Raw genomic sequence first — 16,442 nt, 5'->3', positions numbered from 1 at the left:
GCAGACCCCCCCCCCCCCCCCCCCCCGCCGCCTCGGAATGGCAGGCAAGTTCCCCATCCTCCATAATTGCAGGCAATGGCCTCCCCCCCCGAATCACTGATAAGGCCCCCTCCAAAATTGCTGGCAAGGGAACCCCCATGCCTGAAACACTGGCACATCCCCCTCCCTTAATGAGCGATATCCCATTACGGACTCACCAAATGCCTCCCACTTTCAGCCCCCCCCCCCTTCAGCACTTCTGCCTCAGTCCACCACTTCAAGCCCCCCCCCTCCCCCCCCCCCCCAGCACCCCTTCATGACTACCCCTTCAGCTCTTTCAGGCACCCCTCATTCCCCCCTTCAGGCCCTACCAATCAGTCCCCGTTCTGGCCTCTCCTCCCTTTAGTCCCCCACTCAGTCCCTCCCTTTAGGCTTCCCCTCAGTTCCCCTATTGGCCCATCACCCCACTCCCCTTCAGGCCCTGCCTCTTGCCAGTGCCAACATTGTGCCATGGACTATGAGGGGTGCAAAGGCAATGAGTACTCTTTATACACTCACTGAGAGGTGCCGATAGGGATCCTTCACGGGAAGTGGGATTCGGGGGTTCGGGCTGGGCTGGAGGGTCTCAGGTTGTGGGTCTTTCCCGGGGTGGAATTTGTGTACCTAGAGCAGGTAGGAAGCTCTAAAGATGTAGCCTCTTGAAAAACAAAATGCAGGTAGAAAGGACACCTGCTCAACCTCAGAGTTTAAAAAAGATAAATTTAGAGTAGCCAATTCATTTTTTCCAATTAAGCGGTAATTTATCATGGCCAATCCAACTACCATGGACATCTTTGGGCTGTGGGGGTGAAACCCACGCAAACACAGGGAGAATGTGTAAACTGCACACGGACAGTGTCCCAGGGCTGGGATCGAACCTGGGACCGTGAGGCAGCAGTGCTAACCACTGTGCCACCGTGCTGCCTGGGAACTTCAGAATTAATGGATGTGAAGAGCTATAGAACCAAACAATGCTAATCCCTCCTTTGAAATAGCGTGGACCTCTCAGTCTAGAGGCTTGTAAAAGATAATGGGCCGTGAAATTGAATGTAACCAATGCAGTTCAAAGCTTTTAGGCTTCTCAGCATGCTTAGAGGCTTGGGAAAGTTAATCGGGAAAAAAGCACATCAAAGGGAACACTTTTACCTTCGTCAGACAGTTTTGAACTTGACATGCTGAGAGAGACATCAAAGGGTTCCACCACATCACAGGGAAGACTTTAATACTACAACTTGACCTGCTGAAAGTTTAAGGATTTTCAGAGCTGCAGAGGGAGACTTACCACAAAAACGCCATCATGGAGGTACGGGTAGAGAGGGTACTCACCTATTTGCCCCCCATCAGGGTCAAAGGCGCCTGGTCACATGCCCATGTGACTCCTGACTGGGGTTGGGGTGGGCGCATCCCAGAAGGTGAGTGAATTGAACCTCATGCGTGATAATTACATTCAAATGAATTGAAAGAGGAGTTTGCATTTTCTCGCCCGCTCTGGGTCTAGTGGCTTCGGAGAATCACCCCCATTGAATAAATTATTTTTTTTTAAAAATATTCATTCATGTGGGCATCACTGGGTAGGCCAACATTTAATGCCCATCCTTAATTGCCCTTGAGAAGGTGGTGGGGAGCTGTTTTTGTACCGCTGCAGTCCACAAGTTATTCTGACGTGATAGAGTGATGCATTTTGGGTGGACTAACAGGGCAAGGGAATACACAATGAATGGCCGGGCACCAGGAAGTATAGAGGACCAGATAGCCCTTGAGATACATGTTCAAAGATCTCAAAGGATAGCAGGACAGGTAGAGTTAGAGTCATTGTAGCCCTCGGCTAATCAGAGTTATGGCTGGGCTGGGTAGTGCTCTGCCGCCCTGTCAGTGCCAACATATTCTTTGTATGGACAGTTAGGCACCGACTCTTACTTTGTCTGTCTGAAATTTAAAAAAACAATTAGTTCATATGATGCTATTTTTGCTGGCCCAGTCACCATTTGTAGCCCATCCCTAATCATTTCAGGGGGCATTTACCAGTCAACCATGTTTCTGTGTGTGTGGAGTCACATGTAGGCCAGACTTGGTAAGGTGGCAGATTTCCTTCCCTGTGGTCTTCATTAGACTTTTAATTCCAGATATCTTATTGAATTATAATTTGACCATCTGCCAGAGTGGGATTCAAACCACCCTGTGGTTGAGGATTTCTCGAGCATTACCCAAGGTCTCTGGAAGACTAGACCATTACAACACTGCCTCCCCAGCGTTTTGTCAACCTTCTATGTAGACCTACATTGATTTCACTCTTGTCAGTTTCAGTGGCAAAATACCCACATTTTTGAGTGGGAGAAAGTTTAATTTGAGAGATTACTGCATTAAGAATCAGAAGCTCATTTGTAAAGGATTGGATTGCATTTGTTTACTGTCACGTGTACCGAGGTACAGTGAAAAGTATTGTTCTGCGTACAGTCCAGACAGATCATACCTTACGTGAAAAAAACACATTGGGCAAACATAAAATACACAATGACACAGGCATCGAGCGAAGCATACAGGAGTGTAGTGCTACTCAGTAGAGAAGATGTGTGAACAGATCAGTCCATAAAAGGGTAATTTAGGAGTCTGGTAACAGCGGGGAAGAAGCTGTTTTTGAGTCTGTCCGTGCATGTTCTCTGACTTTTGTATCTCCTGCCCGATGGAAGAAGTTAGAAGAGTGAGCAAGCCGGATGGGAGGGGTCTTTGATTGTGCTAGCGGGGTCCGGACAATCACTCCCACATGGTCGGGTCGTGTCCCAAACTGACTGGTTCTGCTCCACCTTTTTTGAAGCCATGTCCAAAGTTGTGGGGGTGAGGGTGGAGCCACGCCCCTTGTGGTGGCCTTCGGGGTGCCGGAGCAGCCAGAACTCTTTGAGGTCAGATTCAATCGAGGCATTCAAAAGAGAATTGGATTGTTATCTGAAGAGAACAGACATTGCAGATCTGCAGAGAAAAGGCACGAGGTGACTTGCTCCTGCAGAGAGCTGACATGGATATGATAGGCTGAATTGCATCCTGCTGTGCTGTAACCATGCGGTGTGAGGCAAAACAAGAGAAGTATTGATTTTCTTACCTGTCCGTTGCTGTACTGCCAATCCTGGGCACTAGCGGGTAAGTAGTGATGGTAATCGTGCCGTGAAAACCCTGCTGCCGGAGACGACCTGGTTGTGGCCAACAATTTGTCTCTCATGTCTGCAGACCTACTCGAGCAGAATCTGAGGTTCAAAGAGGGACATTAACTCCAATTTAAAAGAAAATCTTCTGAGACCTATCTCCCTTTCAAGCCTGGACAGTGCGGTAGCACAGTGGTTAGCACAGTTGCGTCACAGCTCCAGGGTCCCAGGTTCGATTCCCGGCTTGGGTCACTGTCTGTGCGGAGTCTGCACGTCCTCCCCGTGTGTGCGTGGGTTTCCTCCGGGTGCTCCGGTTTCCTCCCACAGTCCAAAGATGTGCGGGTTAGGTGGATTAGCCATGCTAAATTGCCTGTAGTGTCCTAAAAAGTAAGGTTAAGGGGGGGTGGGGTTGTTGGGTTACGGGTGTAGGGTGGATACGTGGGTTTGAGTAGGGTGATCATTGCTCGGCACAACATCGAGGGCCGAAGGGCCTGTTCTGTGCTGTACTGCTCTATGTTCTAAGAGTGAGTAAGCCGGGTGGGAGGGGTCTTTGATTATGCTTCCCACTTTCCCAAGGCAGCGGGAGGTATAGGCAGAGTCAATGGATGAGAGGCAGGTTCACGTGACGGACTGGGCTGTGTTCATGACTCTGAAGTTTCTTACGGTCTTGGGCCGAGCAGTTGCCATACCAGGCTGTGATGCAGCCCGATAGGATGCATGGACGGATGACGCATTCCTACGAAATTTCCTCTTGTTGCTACTTGACCCGTTTGACAGGATGTCAGTATTATTGGCAAGGCCAGAAACTGTGGCTCCAATTGTCCTGGAGAAGGTCTTGACCACAGTTCATTTGGCAGGGTTACACCACAGCCCAGTTATGACGGGAGTTCCAGGATTTGGACCCTGTGCGAATAGCAGGGAGAAAAACTTTTCAGAATTCCACAGCATAATTTCAAGGTCAAAGGCTTGTTCAATTCTTGTTCAATGAGATGGATAAAGCACTCCTTTTCTCCCCTTGCTTCCAATCTGTCGGTTTATTCTCCTCCCATCTGCTCAGGCCTCTTGTCTTTCTGTCTCTCTCGCCCCACCATCCTTCTCTTTTCTCTTATCACCGTTGCAGAAAAAGCTAAAATATAGTCTTGAGGCGTATATGATTAGGGGGCAAAGCATGCCAAAGTTCCGTTTGGAAAGTCACCCACTCTATCCTTAGTTGTATATTTTTATCATGAGGGTAAGTAAGTAAAAGTAAAGTCGCCATAGTCCCAGATGACCATCGGCTGCTTTCCCCTTTGAGGGGGGAGAGCTGACTGGTGGTGATTTAACCTGAGGGTCACCACGCGTCAGGCGAGAGGTGGGGTTGAGAAGGCGGGGCTTTAGTAGACCTCGAAGGGAATCCACACCTAAGTTGTAGAAAGAAATAAAGTTTCATTACACTAACTATTATTTACATGGCACAGAAGATCCCAGCCAGGTCTCTCCTCTATGTGGTACCCAAACTGGCTGACATGGTTCAGGTTTCCCACCCCCTTTAACAGGGGAGTTAGTATTCATAAGACCCGTGCAGGTTATGACAGGGCCTTCAAAGGTAACCTCAGCCGGTACAGGAATTGAACCTGCGATGTTGGCTTTGCCTCTTGCATCACAAACCAGCTGTCCAGCCAACTGAGCTAAACCGGCCCCCATCTGAGAAACCTGAACCTGTGGACTAGGAAGATTCCAAGATTCAGCAAAGGATGACAGACGTGCAGGTTTGATGGATTGGTCATGTTAGATTGCCCCTTAGTGTCCAAAGGTTAGGGGAGGTCACAGGGATAGGGCCGGGGAGGGGGAAGGGGGTGGCATAGGAATAGGTTGGTGCTCTTTCAGAGAGGCGGCGCAGGCTTGATGGGCTGAATGGCCTCCTTCTGCATCGTAGGGATTCTATGATGACAAATTAATTGAAAACAAATGAGAAAATAGGAAATAAAGCTCCAATAAAGATGTAAAAAGGTATGCATTAGTGAGAATATATGTGGGCCTCTAAGAGGCAGAGTCAGGAGAAATTATAATGGGGATTGATGACAGAAAGATAGATAGATGGAAAAATAGATAATTGGTTATTGAAAAGTCATCGCAGCAGCTGCTGAATTGTGATGACAATACAAATAAAACATAGCTATCAGCAATCATGAGACTAAAAATAAAGTATAAAATAAAAAACTAATTGCACAGTTTTGAATATTTAAGTTTACAAATAATTACAATATATTGCAAAATGCAAGTCACAATTTTCCGAGCAAAAATAATGGTGCTACACTCAGCGTGTTCCATTAAAGTCAATAGATCAGATGTTATCCAGTTGAGTTCATTAAATTCTCAATGATTTACATACTATATATGAGTTTCCCTTGCGATATATATATATATATATATATATATAACTATCATGCTTCCCTTCTCTCAGGTATCTAGAACAAGGAGATCAGAATAAGGACTTGGCCATTTGGGACTCAGGAGAGGAGCTGTTCTTTCAGTCAAAGCATTGTGAATCTTTGGAATTCTTTATAATAATAATCTTTATTATTGTCACAAGCAGGCTTACATTAACACCTCAATGAAGTTACTGTGAAAAGCCCCTAGTCTCCACATTCTGCCCCCTGTTTGGGTACACCGAGGGAGAATTCAGAATGCCCAATTCACCTAACAGTATGGGCGAAATTCTCTGCAACAGCCGACGCTGGCGTGAAACCCGGAGTACTTCACGACGGCGTCGGAGGCCGCTCCTCGCCCCCGATTCTTCCCCCCCCGGGGCTAGGAGCGGCGTTGCGGGGAACCCGGCCGCTGGGCCTTGACTCTGGCGCATGCGCAGTTGCCGTCTTCCCCTCCACTGCCCCGCAAGACGAGGCGGCTTGATCTTGCGGTGCGGTGGAGGGGAAAGAGTGCGTCTCTTAGAGACGCCGGCCCGACGATCGGTGGGCACCGATCATGGGCCAGTCCCCTCCCGAGAACGGCCGTGGTGCTCGATCCCCTCTCCGTCCCCCCCAGGCCCCAAACTTACCTGTCGCGCCATGTTCACGCCGGCAGCGACCAGGTGTGGTTACCGTCGGCGTGAACCGGTCGGGAATGTCAGGCCGCTCGGCCCATTCGGGCCGGAGAATCGCGGGTCGCCGTGAACAGCCCATTTTGCGCGGGGAGGGGGGGGGAGAATCGTGGGGGGTGCCTGAGCGGCCCTCCCGCGATTCTCCCACCTGGCCTGGGGAGCGGAGAATCGCGCCCCATGTCTTTCGGTGGGGGGAAACCAGAGCACCCGAAGGAAACCCATGCAGACACGGGGAGAACGTGCAGACACCACACAGACAGTGACCCAAGCCGAAAATCGAACCTGGGACCCTGGCACTGTGAAGCAACAGTGCTAACCACTGTACTACCGTGCTGCCTTTACCCCAGCAAGCTAAGGTTGCTCAGCCATTGGGTATATTCAAGAGAGACACAACATATTTGTGGATACAAAGGGAATCAATGGATAAATAGAAATGTAGAAGCAGGAGGAGGCAATTCGGAGAGTGTTGGGACGTGCAGCTGAGGTGGGAAAACAACTGCAAACTTACTGAGTGACAAAGCAGGTCTGAGTGAATGGCTGGGTTACCTCGGCACCTAGTTTTTATGTTCTTAGTAAAAGCTCCTTTGGTCCTTGTTCACAGTAGCCCTCCCATCAGCTTTAACTCTTGAATCACAACATTTACATCAATATTTTCGAGTCTGCCTTGAGAGTCTTTCCTGCCTTTCTTTTCTGTTTATCAGGGTTTGCCATTGACGATATGCTCCCAATCTTAAAAAAAACGGAGACAATGCCAGAATCTTGATTATCTGTGCGTCGATATGAAAACTGTGCCACAAACAACCCTCAGTGATCTGAAGAGCGAATTTGTGAAGCAGCGGCAGAGGGAATTACAGAAACTCAAAACAAAGTTGTTTGAAGGCCAGACACTCAGCCAACGTGATTCCAAACTTATTTGTGAATTATTCCACAACATTCCAAACATCCCTGATGAAGGACACGGACAGTTATCCAGGAAGGATGAAGTTAAAAAGCTCCCAGGTAAGGGACGAACGATAAGGATAATTGAGATGAAGCTCCCAAATGTGCGGTCGACTGTGTTCATCTTACCCGTTGCTCTGATAAGAGGATTCTAATGCTTTAATGAGTTTGTAGTATGTTAATTATAGTATTAAGCAAAACAGATGAAGGTCATTGTTTAGTTGTGCACCTTAAGCACTTATAAAGAGAGACTGCTGGGACACAGGTGTGATGGATAGAATGCAATGCTGCACTCTATAAATAAACCTATTATCAAGGAAAGGATTGGTGTCTAGTTTAATCCTACATAGCCTGGCTTGGGACCTATTTGACGTAATGTCCAGGTCGCAGTACCCTAATCCCCTTGGGGAATCGGAACTTTCAAAGCGTTTCTCAAAACAAAGTGATGGCTAATGCAATGATTGTCAGGGGTGACACTTGCTAACAAGTTCTGCGAACACCCACTGGACACTCAAAGTGCTCCACAGCCAATGCAGTAGGTTTTGAAATGTACTTGTGCTGATTGCCTCTTTAAGGGCAACACAGCAGAGTAATGAAATGGAAAATGAAAATCGCTTATTGTCACAAGTAGGCTTCAAATGAAGTTACTGTGAAAAGCCCCTAGTTGTCACGTTCCAGCGCCTGTTCGGGGAGGCTGGTACGGGAATTGAACCGTGCTGCTGGCCTGCTTTCAAAGCCAGCGATTTAGCCCTGTGCTAAACCAGCCCCTCGCTCCTACCTGTGACCCGTAGTGATTACATGGCCTCTGAGACCAATCAGGACACAGAGTGTGGTGAGAAAGGCTCCTATGCAGAGACATTTTAGGAGCTTCCTGCAGCCATGAGACTGTTGTATAATTCTAATTAATAAATACCTTTAGTGTTCAGTAATAAAGTCTGTGAAAGTGCATCTTTACAGTAGTCATTGATGAAATGTAGGAAACAGGGTAACTAATTTATCACAGTAAGATTCCACAAACACCAATATGAAAATGACAAGATAGTCTTTTTTTTGTGTTGTTGTTTGAGGACATAAGGGATAACTCACATACACTTCTTCAGAATAGGGGCCATGGGATCTTTTGCATTTATTTGAGTGGGCATCATGAAATCATCCAAACGATGGTGGTTGACACTTTCCGGCCGTTCCTGTGTACAATGGCAGGCAGCCATTTTGAGAATGACGTCATGAACGTGATGATGTGCATGCGCTGTGGCCACACCCACAGCATAAAAAAAAACTGTCCAGCACAGTGCCGTTTCGCAACAGCTTTAGAAGCAAAGAAATTTAAAGGATCCCACAATGATTCAAGGGAGATTCAGAGTATACAGAGTGAAGGAACAGAAAAAAATAGTCTTAACTGAAAATGATGATTTCTCCCAATATGCACTGAAAGATACTTTCATAGCCGATGTGATTACTAGGGTCAATGCTCTGGACTGTAAAAATAAGCCGATATATTAGAATTTTTTTTGCTCTCCAAAATTATTCAAGTGGACTGTACAACCCAATATAAATGGGTCTGAAATTCCATTTAAACTAGATACAGGTGCACACGCAAATTTAATAACAGAAAAGGGATTTAAGACAAGTGCATAGCAAACCACAGATAAAGAAATCAACCTGTCGATTGACTGACTATAATGGTAATGCCATAGCCACGAGAGGTTCCTGCTGTCTCATCGTTCAGAATGGTGACATCAGCATGCCAATAGACTTTGAAATACTAGAAAATGACAAATCATCACTACTTGGGGTGGATGATTGCAGCAAACTTAACTTGGTTTAAAGAATACACGCAACCAATAATTCAAATATCACGCTTAAAGATGAAATTGAACAAATTTTGGGTAAATTTGACCGTGTATTCTCTGTAATGGACACCCTACCATTTACATACAGTAGCCAACTGAAAAAGGATGCCAAGCCTGTAATACATGCACCCAGAAGAGTGCCAGGTCCATTGAGAGATCGCCTCGAAACTGAGCTTGATCGAATGCAACAGTCAGACATCATTTCCAAGGTGACTAAACCAATGGACTGGGTCAGTTGGTATGCATACGCAAACCTAATGGAGAACTAATAATGTGCATAGATCCTAAAGACCTGAATAATAATATTACGAGGGAACACTATCCCATACCCAAGAGAGAAGAACATAGAACGTCACAAAATTACACATCTGTAAAGGATTTTGGCAACTAAGGCACGACAATCAAAGGAGAAAGCTCTGTACCTTCAACATGTCTTTTGGTCAATATTGTTTCAATAGGTTACATTTCAGGATCATATCTGCATCTGAAATTTTCATCGTGCAATGGAAACCATGATCGAAGGGATATCTGGTTTTGGAGTAAATGTTCATGATGTAATCATCTGGTCTACTACTCCAGAGGAACACTGTGATAGGCTCAAGAAAGTGCTCAACAGGGTTCATCACAATGGATTGAAACTCAGTCATGACAAATGTCAATTTGGGATCCACAAACTGAACTTTTTAGGCGATATCATATCGCAGGAAGGAGTTCAACCAAATCAAGACAAAATCAATGCCATAGGTGAAATGCCAAAACTGACAAAAAAGCAATTCTGGAGAGCGCTCGGTTTTTTTAACATTGTGGGCAAATTCATTCCCAACCTATCCAATAGAACAAAGACTGCGCAATCTCATCAGAAAGACTGTTGACCGGAGGCAGGATTCCCCGGCCCCACTGCTGTCAATGAGATTTCCCATTAAATCCACCTCACATCGCCAGGAAATTCACGGTGGGGGTGCGCCATCAGTAGGATTGGAAGATCCCGCTGGCATGAACACCTGGAAGATCTTGCTGGACATTGGGCGGGATTCTCCATGGGCCGACGTCAAAATCGGGATTGACCCGAAATCGCAATTCTCCATCACCTCCACTGCGGTGTCAATGCGTTCCGGAACGCACATTATTGTAAACACCGTTACCATGCCATTTGCGGGCCTGACCCGGTTTTCTGTGGGGTCTGCACCATGCTCCGCCTCCGATGGTCCGAGTACCCTACTGCGCGGTTCACTTGTGCTGTTAAAAGTGGTGAAGCCGGAGGGGAGAGAGGGGGTACAGAAAGTGTCCAACATCGCCATAGTTTGCTGAAAGTTGTCCCGCTGGCTGGGGGGCTTCTGCCAGGGCCCGGTGGGGGGGGGGGGAGAGTAGCGGTGGATGGCTCTGGGGTGGGGATGGACGGGCATGGAACACCATTGCCGCAGCCGGCAAGGCAGCCATGCAGCTACGCACACCGCTGACAGCCCACCGTAAACGTAGTGCCAGGAGGCGTATCGCCCCCCCCCCCCCCCCCCCCCCCCAGGTGCTCTCTGGCCCCAGCCGACCCATCAGTTGTGTGGGCGTGCTGCAGCACAACCAGTGCCATCTTGTTGGCTGGGATGAGTGTGCGTGGGGAGTGTAATGTGTCTGTGCGGCTGCAGTTTGTCAGTTTCCCGAGTGACCCGGGGAATCCCGCACCGTTTCTCATTGGAATCGATTGTGTTCCACGTGGCACCGGTGCTAGCCCCTTAATAGTAGCGGAATCGGTCCAGGTTTGCCGCTAGTTTCTCTGTCATGAATGTCCACGGATTCTGCGTTGGCATCAATACTTAGTCTTAGTGTCTCTATTTGTAGAGAATAGGGGCCCAGCAAAGAATTGAGAGTAATTGGAATGGCTGATCTGGATGATGCACGCCGCAGGTGGAAAATGGGCTCACACTTCTGCCCTTCACTGGGGAGCAAGTCCCAATCTTGTGACCAGCCAACCAGTCTCACCAGGACCAAGAGCTCAGCGGTGGGCACTGCCAGGACTGCAACTAGTCCCAAGAAGAAGGCCCAATGGACCCCTGAGTGGCAGATGGGGCTGGTGATAGGGTGGTTCGTTTTAGAAAGTAGTGGGTAGAAAGTAAGGGGGGGGCATCTTAGTGGGGGCTTCTCTCAATACACAAAGTGCTCACCCTGAAGACAGTAGAACTCCCCCCCCCCCCACTTCCTTCCCGCACTTTAAATTGTTTTTATTTTGAATGGACTGCCCACTCCCACCTCCTGCCCATGCCAACCATAATATAATGTGGGCAGCATATTATCAGGGTCAATTGGCGAGATAACAAGCTCAATTGTCCTTAAATATTTATTTACATATGATGGGCAGTGGATTGTACTGCCTGCCCACCTACTGTTATGGGAGTGAACTGGAGGTGGTTGGGAAGATGGTTGGCTGGGCATCCAGCCTGGTTTGTGTGCACCCTACCCCCCTGCCAAAAACATGGCTGGTGGGGGCATGTAAAATCCAGCCCTATGATTCTCTAATTCTGTAATAATCTATGACACCCCCCTGTTGTATTAATGAGGGCGTGAATTAATTGTCCCTGGAAGGGGGCTGAGAAACATTCCTGGTATAAATTGGTCGCGTGTGATGGAATACTCTCTAATTGCCTGGATGAGTGCAGCGCCAACAAAACTTAAGAAGCTCGACACCATCCAGAGTAAAGCAGCCCGTCCACCACTTTAAACATTCACTCCCTCGCTCCACCGCCAACACACCCCCGCAGCCGTGTGTACCCTCTACATTAGCAAACCGGATGTGTTTTTTAAAACTAGAATCAGAGAGTTTGAGGGGGGAGTTGAGGGAAGATGGCTGATGAGAGCACCAGCAATGACGGGTCAAGGGAAAACACTGGACTTATGTTAACAAAAATGCTGGATGCTACAACAAGTAGACATTAGGCTTGATGTTCTGAAAAGAGATCAAACATTTAAAGATCTTTCTTCATCTAAACCTCGATATTTGTTGCGATCATTGTTGTTTCTATAAAGGGTTGATATAATCAAATATGTATCACAGAAGTGAGTAGACGCTTAACTTGAGAAAGCTCAGTGAGAGTTTATGCTTTTTGTACAAGACACCACCAGGACTGAAGAAAGTAGGGCAGGATGCAAAGTTACAGACAGACTAATAACTGAAATGAAACAAATTGCAAAGAAAAGGGAAACATTACCAAAAAACGGAATTTCAGGTCATAAAAACCGAAAGGTCAGGGGAAGATGGTAGCATGGGCTAGTGGTCCCAAAACCCATGGGAACATAGGTTTCTATGAGATCCCCCATCATTCTTTGGACATCTTTGGACTCCCACAGTCCAAAGATGTGCAGGTCAGGTGGATTGGCCATGCTAAATTGCCCCTTAGTGTCCAAAATGTTAGGTGGGGTTAGGGTGGAGGCGTGGGCTTAAATAGAGTGCTATTTTGAAGGGTCGGGGCAGACTCGATGGGCTGAATGACCTTCTTCTGCATTGTAAATTCTATGATTCTTCTGAACTCCAGTAAATACAATCCTAACCAACTCAACCTCTCCTCATACGTCCGTCCTGCCATCCCAGGAATCAGTCTGGTAAACCTTCTCTGCACTTCTTCTAAAGCAAGAATACCCTAAAGATTAGGGGTTGAGGGGAAAAGGGGACAAGGTGAGGAAATGTGATCAAAACTATTTTTGAGCATGGAGATTAAACAGAGTCATGGACGTGTTGGGCTGATTGACCACTTGTAACCCCTCTGTATTTCTGTGAGCTGTTCTGCTGGATGAATATATTATTGACATCCTATTCCACTTTAAATTTCAGAAAAGCAGGGGAAAACATTTGAAGTTCTCATCCGTGAAAAGTTGAGGCCTAAGCCGAGGAAATGCTACGGATGTGGCAAGATGTTCCTTGACGCAGAGTTGATACTGAGGATACAAGATGTTCGTGAATATTATGGCTTTTATCAAAAAGTGCATCTTGCTTTTAAGGAGTCTAATGTGTACTTCCACCTACTTGAGAAATGTGTGAGGAAGAAATATGGGTCATTTGCTCAACTTAATTTCACTGTCCCAGATGCCGTGTTGGTGTGTTTGACAAGCACCCAGATCACAATGCTGCAAGACATGAATATCATTCAGAATGCAGGGGACACAAAACCCCAGAACAAAATGGCGGAAGTTGCTTTTGGCCAGAGTAAGCCTGCCCAATGGGAGGAAGCTGAAGAGATAAAGCTTCCCCCTGGCCTCAAACCCTGTCCCGCGTCCCATGTTAGCAAATAATATTCCTCTGAGTTCTTCCTGAATAGTCTTCATTGTCATTTGGATAGTGACAGAAGCAAAACCAGGAATGTCTTAGAATCCTGGAATTTACAGTGCAGAAGGAGGCCATTCGACCCATCGAGTCGGCACCGGGCCTTGGGAAAGAGCACCCTACTTAAGCCCACACCTCCACCCTATTCCCGTAACCAGTAAACCCACCTCACCTTTTTTGGACATTAAGGGCAATTTATCATGGCCAATCCACCTCACCTGAACATCTTTAGACTTGTGGGAGGAAACCGGAGCACCCGGAGGAAACTCACGCAGACAACGCACAGACAGTGACCCATGCCGGGAATCAAACCTGTCATAATATACATCAGTATATCATGGTGCAGACACACACACTGATTGACACGCAGCAAGACCAATCAGCACACACAACACCGCAGCCAATCACCAGTTAGAGCACACTCACTATAAAGACAGAGGGCATCAGTTTTCCCGCTCATTCGGGATGCAGCCTCTCAGAAGGACAGAGCTCACAGCTTGTAGCACAGATCCTCACCATGTGATGAGTTCATAGACTGGTTAGGATAGGCATAGGTCTTTAATCTAACATTGTGTAAACCCACAGTGAAAGTATGTTCAGCTTAATAAAATAGTGTTGTACTATTTCAAGTGTTGGTAGCCTGTATGTGTTACTGCTGAGGTAAACGCAGTCTCCACGGATCCTGAGTACCCAACACATCAAAACCTGGGGCCCTGGAGCTGTGAAGCAACCGTGCTAACCACTGTGCTACCGTGCTGTCAATTTCCACCATCGTTTGCCAGTTTGTTCATTTCGGTGGGCAATGTGCAAGGATGGTTGCACAGCATCGGAATGCAGTTTTGTATATCATTATTGCCGACCTTGCATCTGTGAGCAGATAATCTGAATGGTGGCAAAGGCTTCTGTCGATACCACTGTCCTTGGCTAGACATCTCATGGATCTTATTTGGGCAATGTTTGTTACGTGTTCCCGGCTAACTGGAATGCTGTGCCTGTTCGGTCCTTTATTGATAACTTCTTATGATGTTGAACCCTTATTCCAGCCTTTTCTCTGCATTGCCGCTTTCAGTCTCCTCTGGCGCCACACGCCTTGCATGGTGGGGAGCTGGGCAATTCCTAGCTGACTGCAAGAGAGACTGCACACCTGCATCGTGGTACAGACTCTGTCCATCCAGTTTGGTTTGATACTTGCTTTATCATAGTTCTCACATACTATAATCTTTGGGTTGGCCCAAGAGGCCTTTTTGCAACAGTTCTATTGGTGTAGATGGTATCACAAACTCGATTATTCTGTCGGCTAGCTCTGATGCTGTAAATTTAAAATCATGTCCCTCGCCTCTGCATCTATTTATGAATTGTTCAATGCTCCCCATCGGCTGTTGCCTAAAAGAGCAAGAATTCCAGACGGTGGGAGGGATTCTCCAATCCCCCGGCCACGCGTTTCTTGGCAACGTGCCATTCGCTGGTGGTGGGACCTCTACTCCCGCTGCTTGTCAATGGGATTTCCCATTGAAGCCATCCCACACTGCCAGGAAATCAGCGGGCGGGGGCGCGCTGCCGGCGGGAAAAGGAAATCCCAGTGGCCGGAGAAATCCAGACGACGTATTCAGAAGTTAAGCTTCACTCGCAATTGATCTTCGAGTGTTGAACATATTTTATCCAAATTTTTAAGGACATCATCCAATAGATCTAAAGTGTTCAGTTTGTTGGAGGCCTTCATCGCCTTTAGCAATTTAAATCTTTACCTTTTTAATCTGAGGAACAGATTATATGTTCTATACGTATTATTATATGTTCAATGTTCTGCAGCCTGTCAGGACTTATGGCTTCCTGACTTGCAGTACCTCTCCTGGCCACAACGTGCTAATTGATTTGCAGTGGGTGGCGTTGTTGAGATGTTTCAGTCCCTGGCTTCCCCAACAAAGCAATAATTTTGGCACAAAAATGAGCTGCAGACTTGAAAAGGCATTTTTTGTCTACGGCCCTCTTCTCAATATTCGAAACTGTCAGGAGCTCTTACTGGATGGACTCTTCTTTCTTGGCCCAGTGTTTACTCAGTCCCCCCCCCCCCCCCCCCCCAATCTCCTGAAGAGTCGGCTATTTAATATCTGTCCCTGTATCAAACTTTGCAGCTGGTAAACTTATACAACTCATGCTCTCCCCGAATTTGAACAATCCTACCAGGACCCGAGGCCCTCTGGTAGGGGCAAAGTGCAAAGTCCCAGAATGAATGCGGGGTGTATCGGATGGCTACACTGCTGCAGAATCCCTTTCACACTGTGGCCGGGATTCTCCGACCTCCCTGCGGCGTGTTTTCCGAAGGCAGAGGCCACCAGCAGCATCTTCCCATCCCACCGAGGTCCAGGGCATTTTGCGTGGCTTGCCGGCTCTGCCCGCCAGGGAATCCGTCACGAGGGTCACCCTCGCTGGGACCGGGAAATCTCGCCAGCGGGAAGACCAGAGCATATACCCGGTGAGTACTTGGCAGCTGTTTCTTTACTTTAATATAAATTTAGAGGACCCAATTCATTTTTTCCAATTAAGGGGCAATTTAGTGTGGCCAATCCGCCTAGCCTGTGACAGCTGTTTCACTTCCACCCAGTTCCTCAGCTGCATGTGAAAGGTTGGGGCTTGTCGTATTCGCAACCAGCACTGCCAACGTGCTACAGTCACCTACTTGTCTCAAATGTGCCAATCATATGACAAGGATTGGTAAAATAATAATGTGAGTTCTTTATTTGAAGATGAGGCTATACACAGATCAAGTTAACTGGGAAGTTTTATGAATCTGTCTGACCTGGACAGCTGCTGCTATGTCAGGGGACTAATGCATCACACACTGGGGGCGATTTTGAGCTTGTGTTAGCCATGGGTGTATGCAACGTTTCCGGCTCCCCCAAAATATCGCGGGAGTTGGAAAACGAGATTCTCGCCAGTGAAATCTTGTTTTCTGATCTTCCCAGCCCCTCACTTGTGAAGTACGTTCCCACCCCCACTTTCTAGATTGCCCAACCAGTGGAGACTATTTCTCAGTGCCCGCCCAATCAAGCCGCTTCAGAATTTTGTAGATTTCAATGAGATCGCCTCTCGTTCTTCCAAATCCCAGAGAATATAAA

At 47.3% G+C, this 16,442-nt stretch overlaps 1 protein-coding gene across 3 annotated transcripts in view; it reads left to right on the top strand.

Annotated features, from left to right (window-relative positions):
- Positions 1-13,489, top strand: part of LOC119973749 — a 31,896-nt gene extending 18,407 nt beyond the window's left edge. For 2 of the 3 annotated variants that reach the window (XM_038812169.1, XM_038812167.1), the window contains exons 6-7: positions 6,933-7,230; positions 12,838-13,489. In XM_038812169.1, coding sequence (XP_038668097.1) covers positions 6,933-6,994 — 62 coding nt within the window. In that variant the 3' untranslated portion in view covers positions 6,995-7,230; positions 12,838-13,489. Of the gene's footprint in view, positions 1-6,932; positions 7,231-9,481; positions 9,546-12,837 lie in introns of those variants that run through there. The other variant, XM_038812168.1, reaches the window with a different exon arrangement.
- Positions 13,490-16,442: the final 2,953 nt, after the last annotated feature.

The sequence above is a fragment of the Scyliorhinus canicula genome, chromosome 11 (assembly GCF_902713615.1).
Source record: "Scyliorhinus canicula chromosome 11, sScyCan1.1, whole genome shotgun sequence".
NCBI classification, from domain to species: Eukaryota; Metazoa; Chordata; class Chondrichthyes; order Carcharhiniformes; family Scyliorhinidae; genus Scyliorhinus; species Scyliorhinus canicula.
This window is presented reverse-complemented; position numbering and strand designations above follow the sequence as displayed.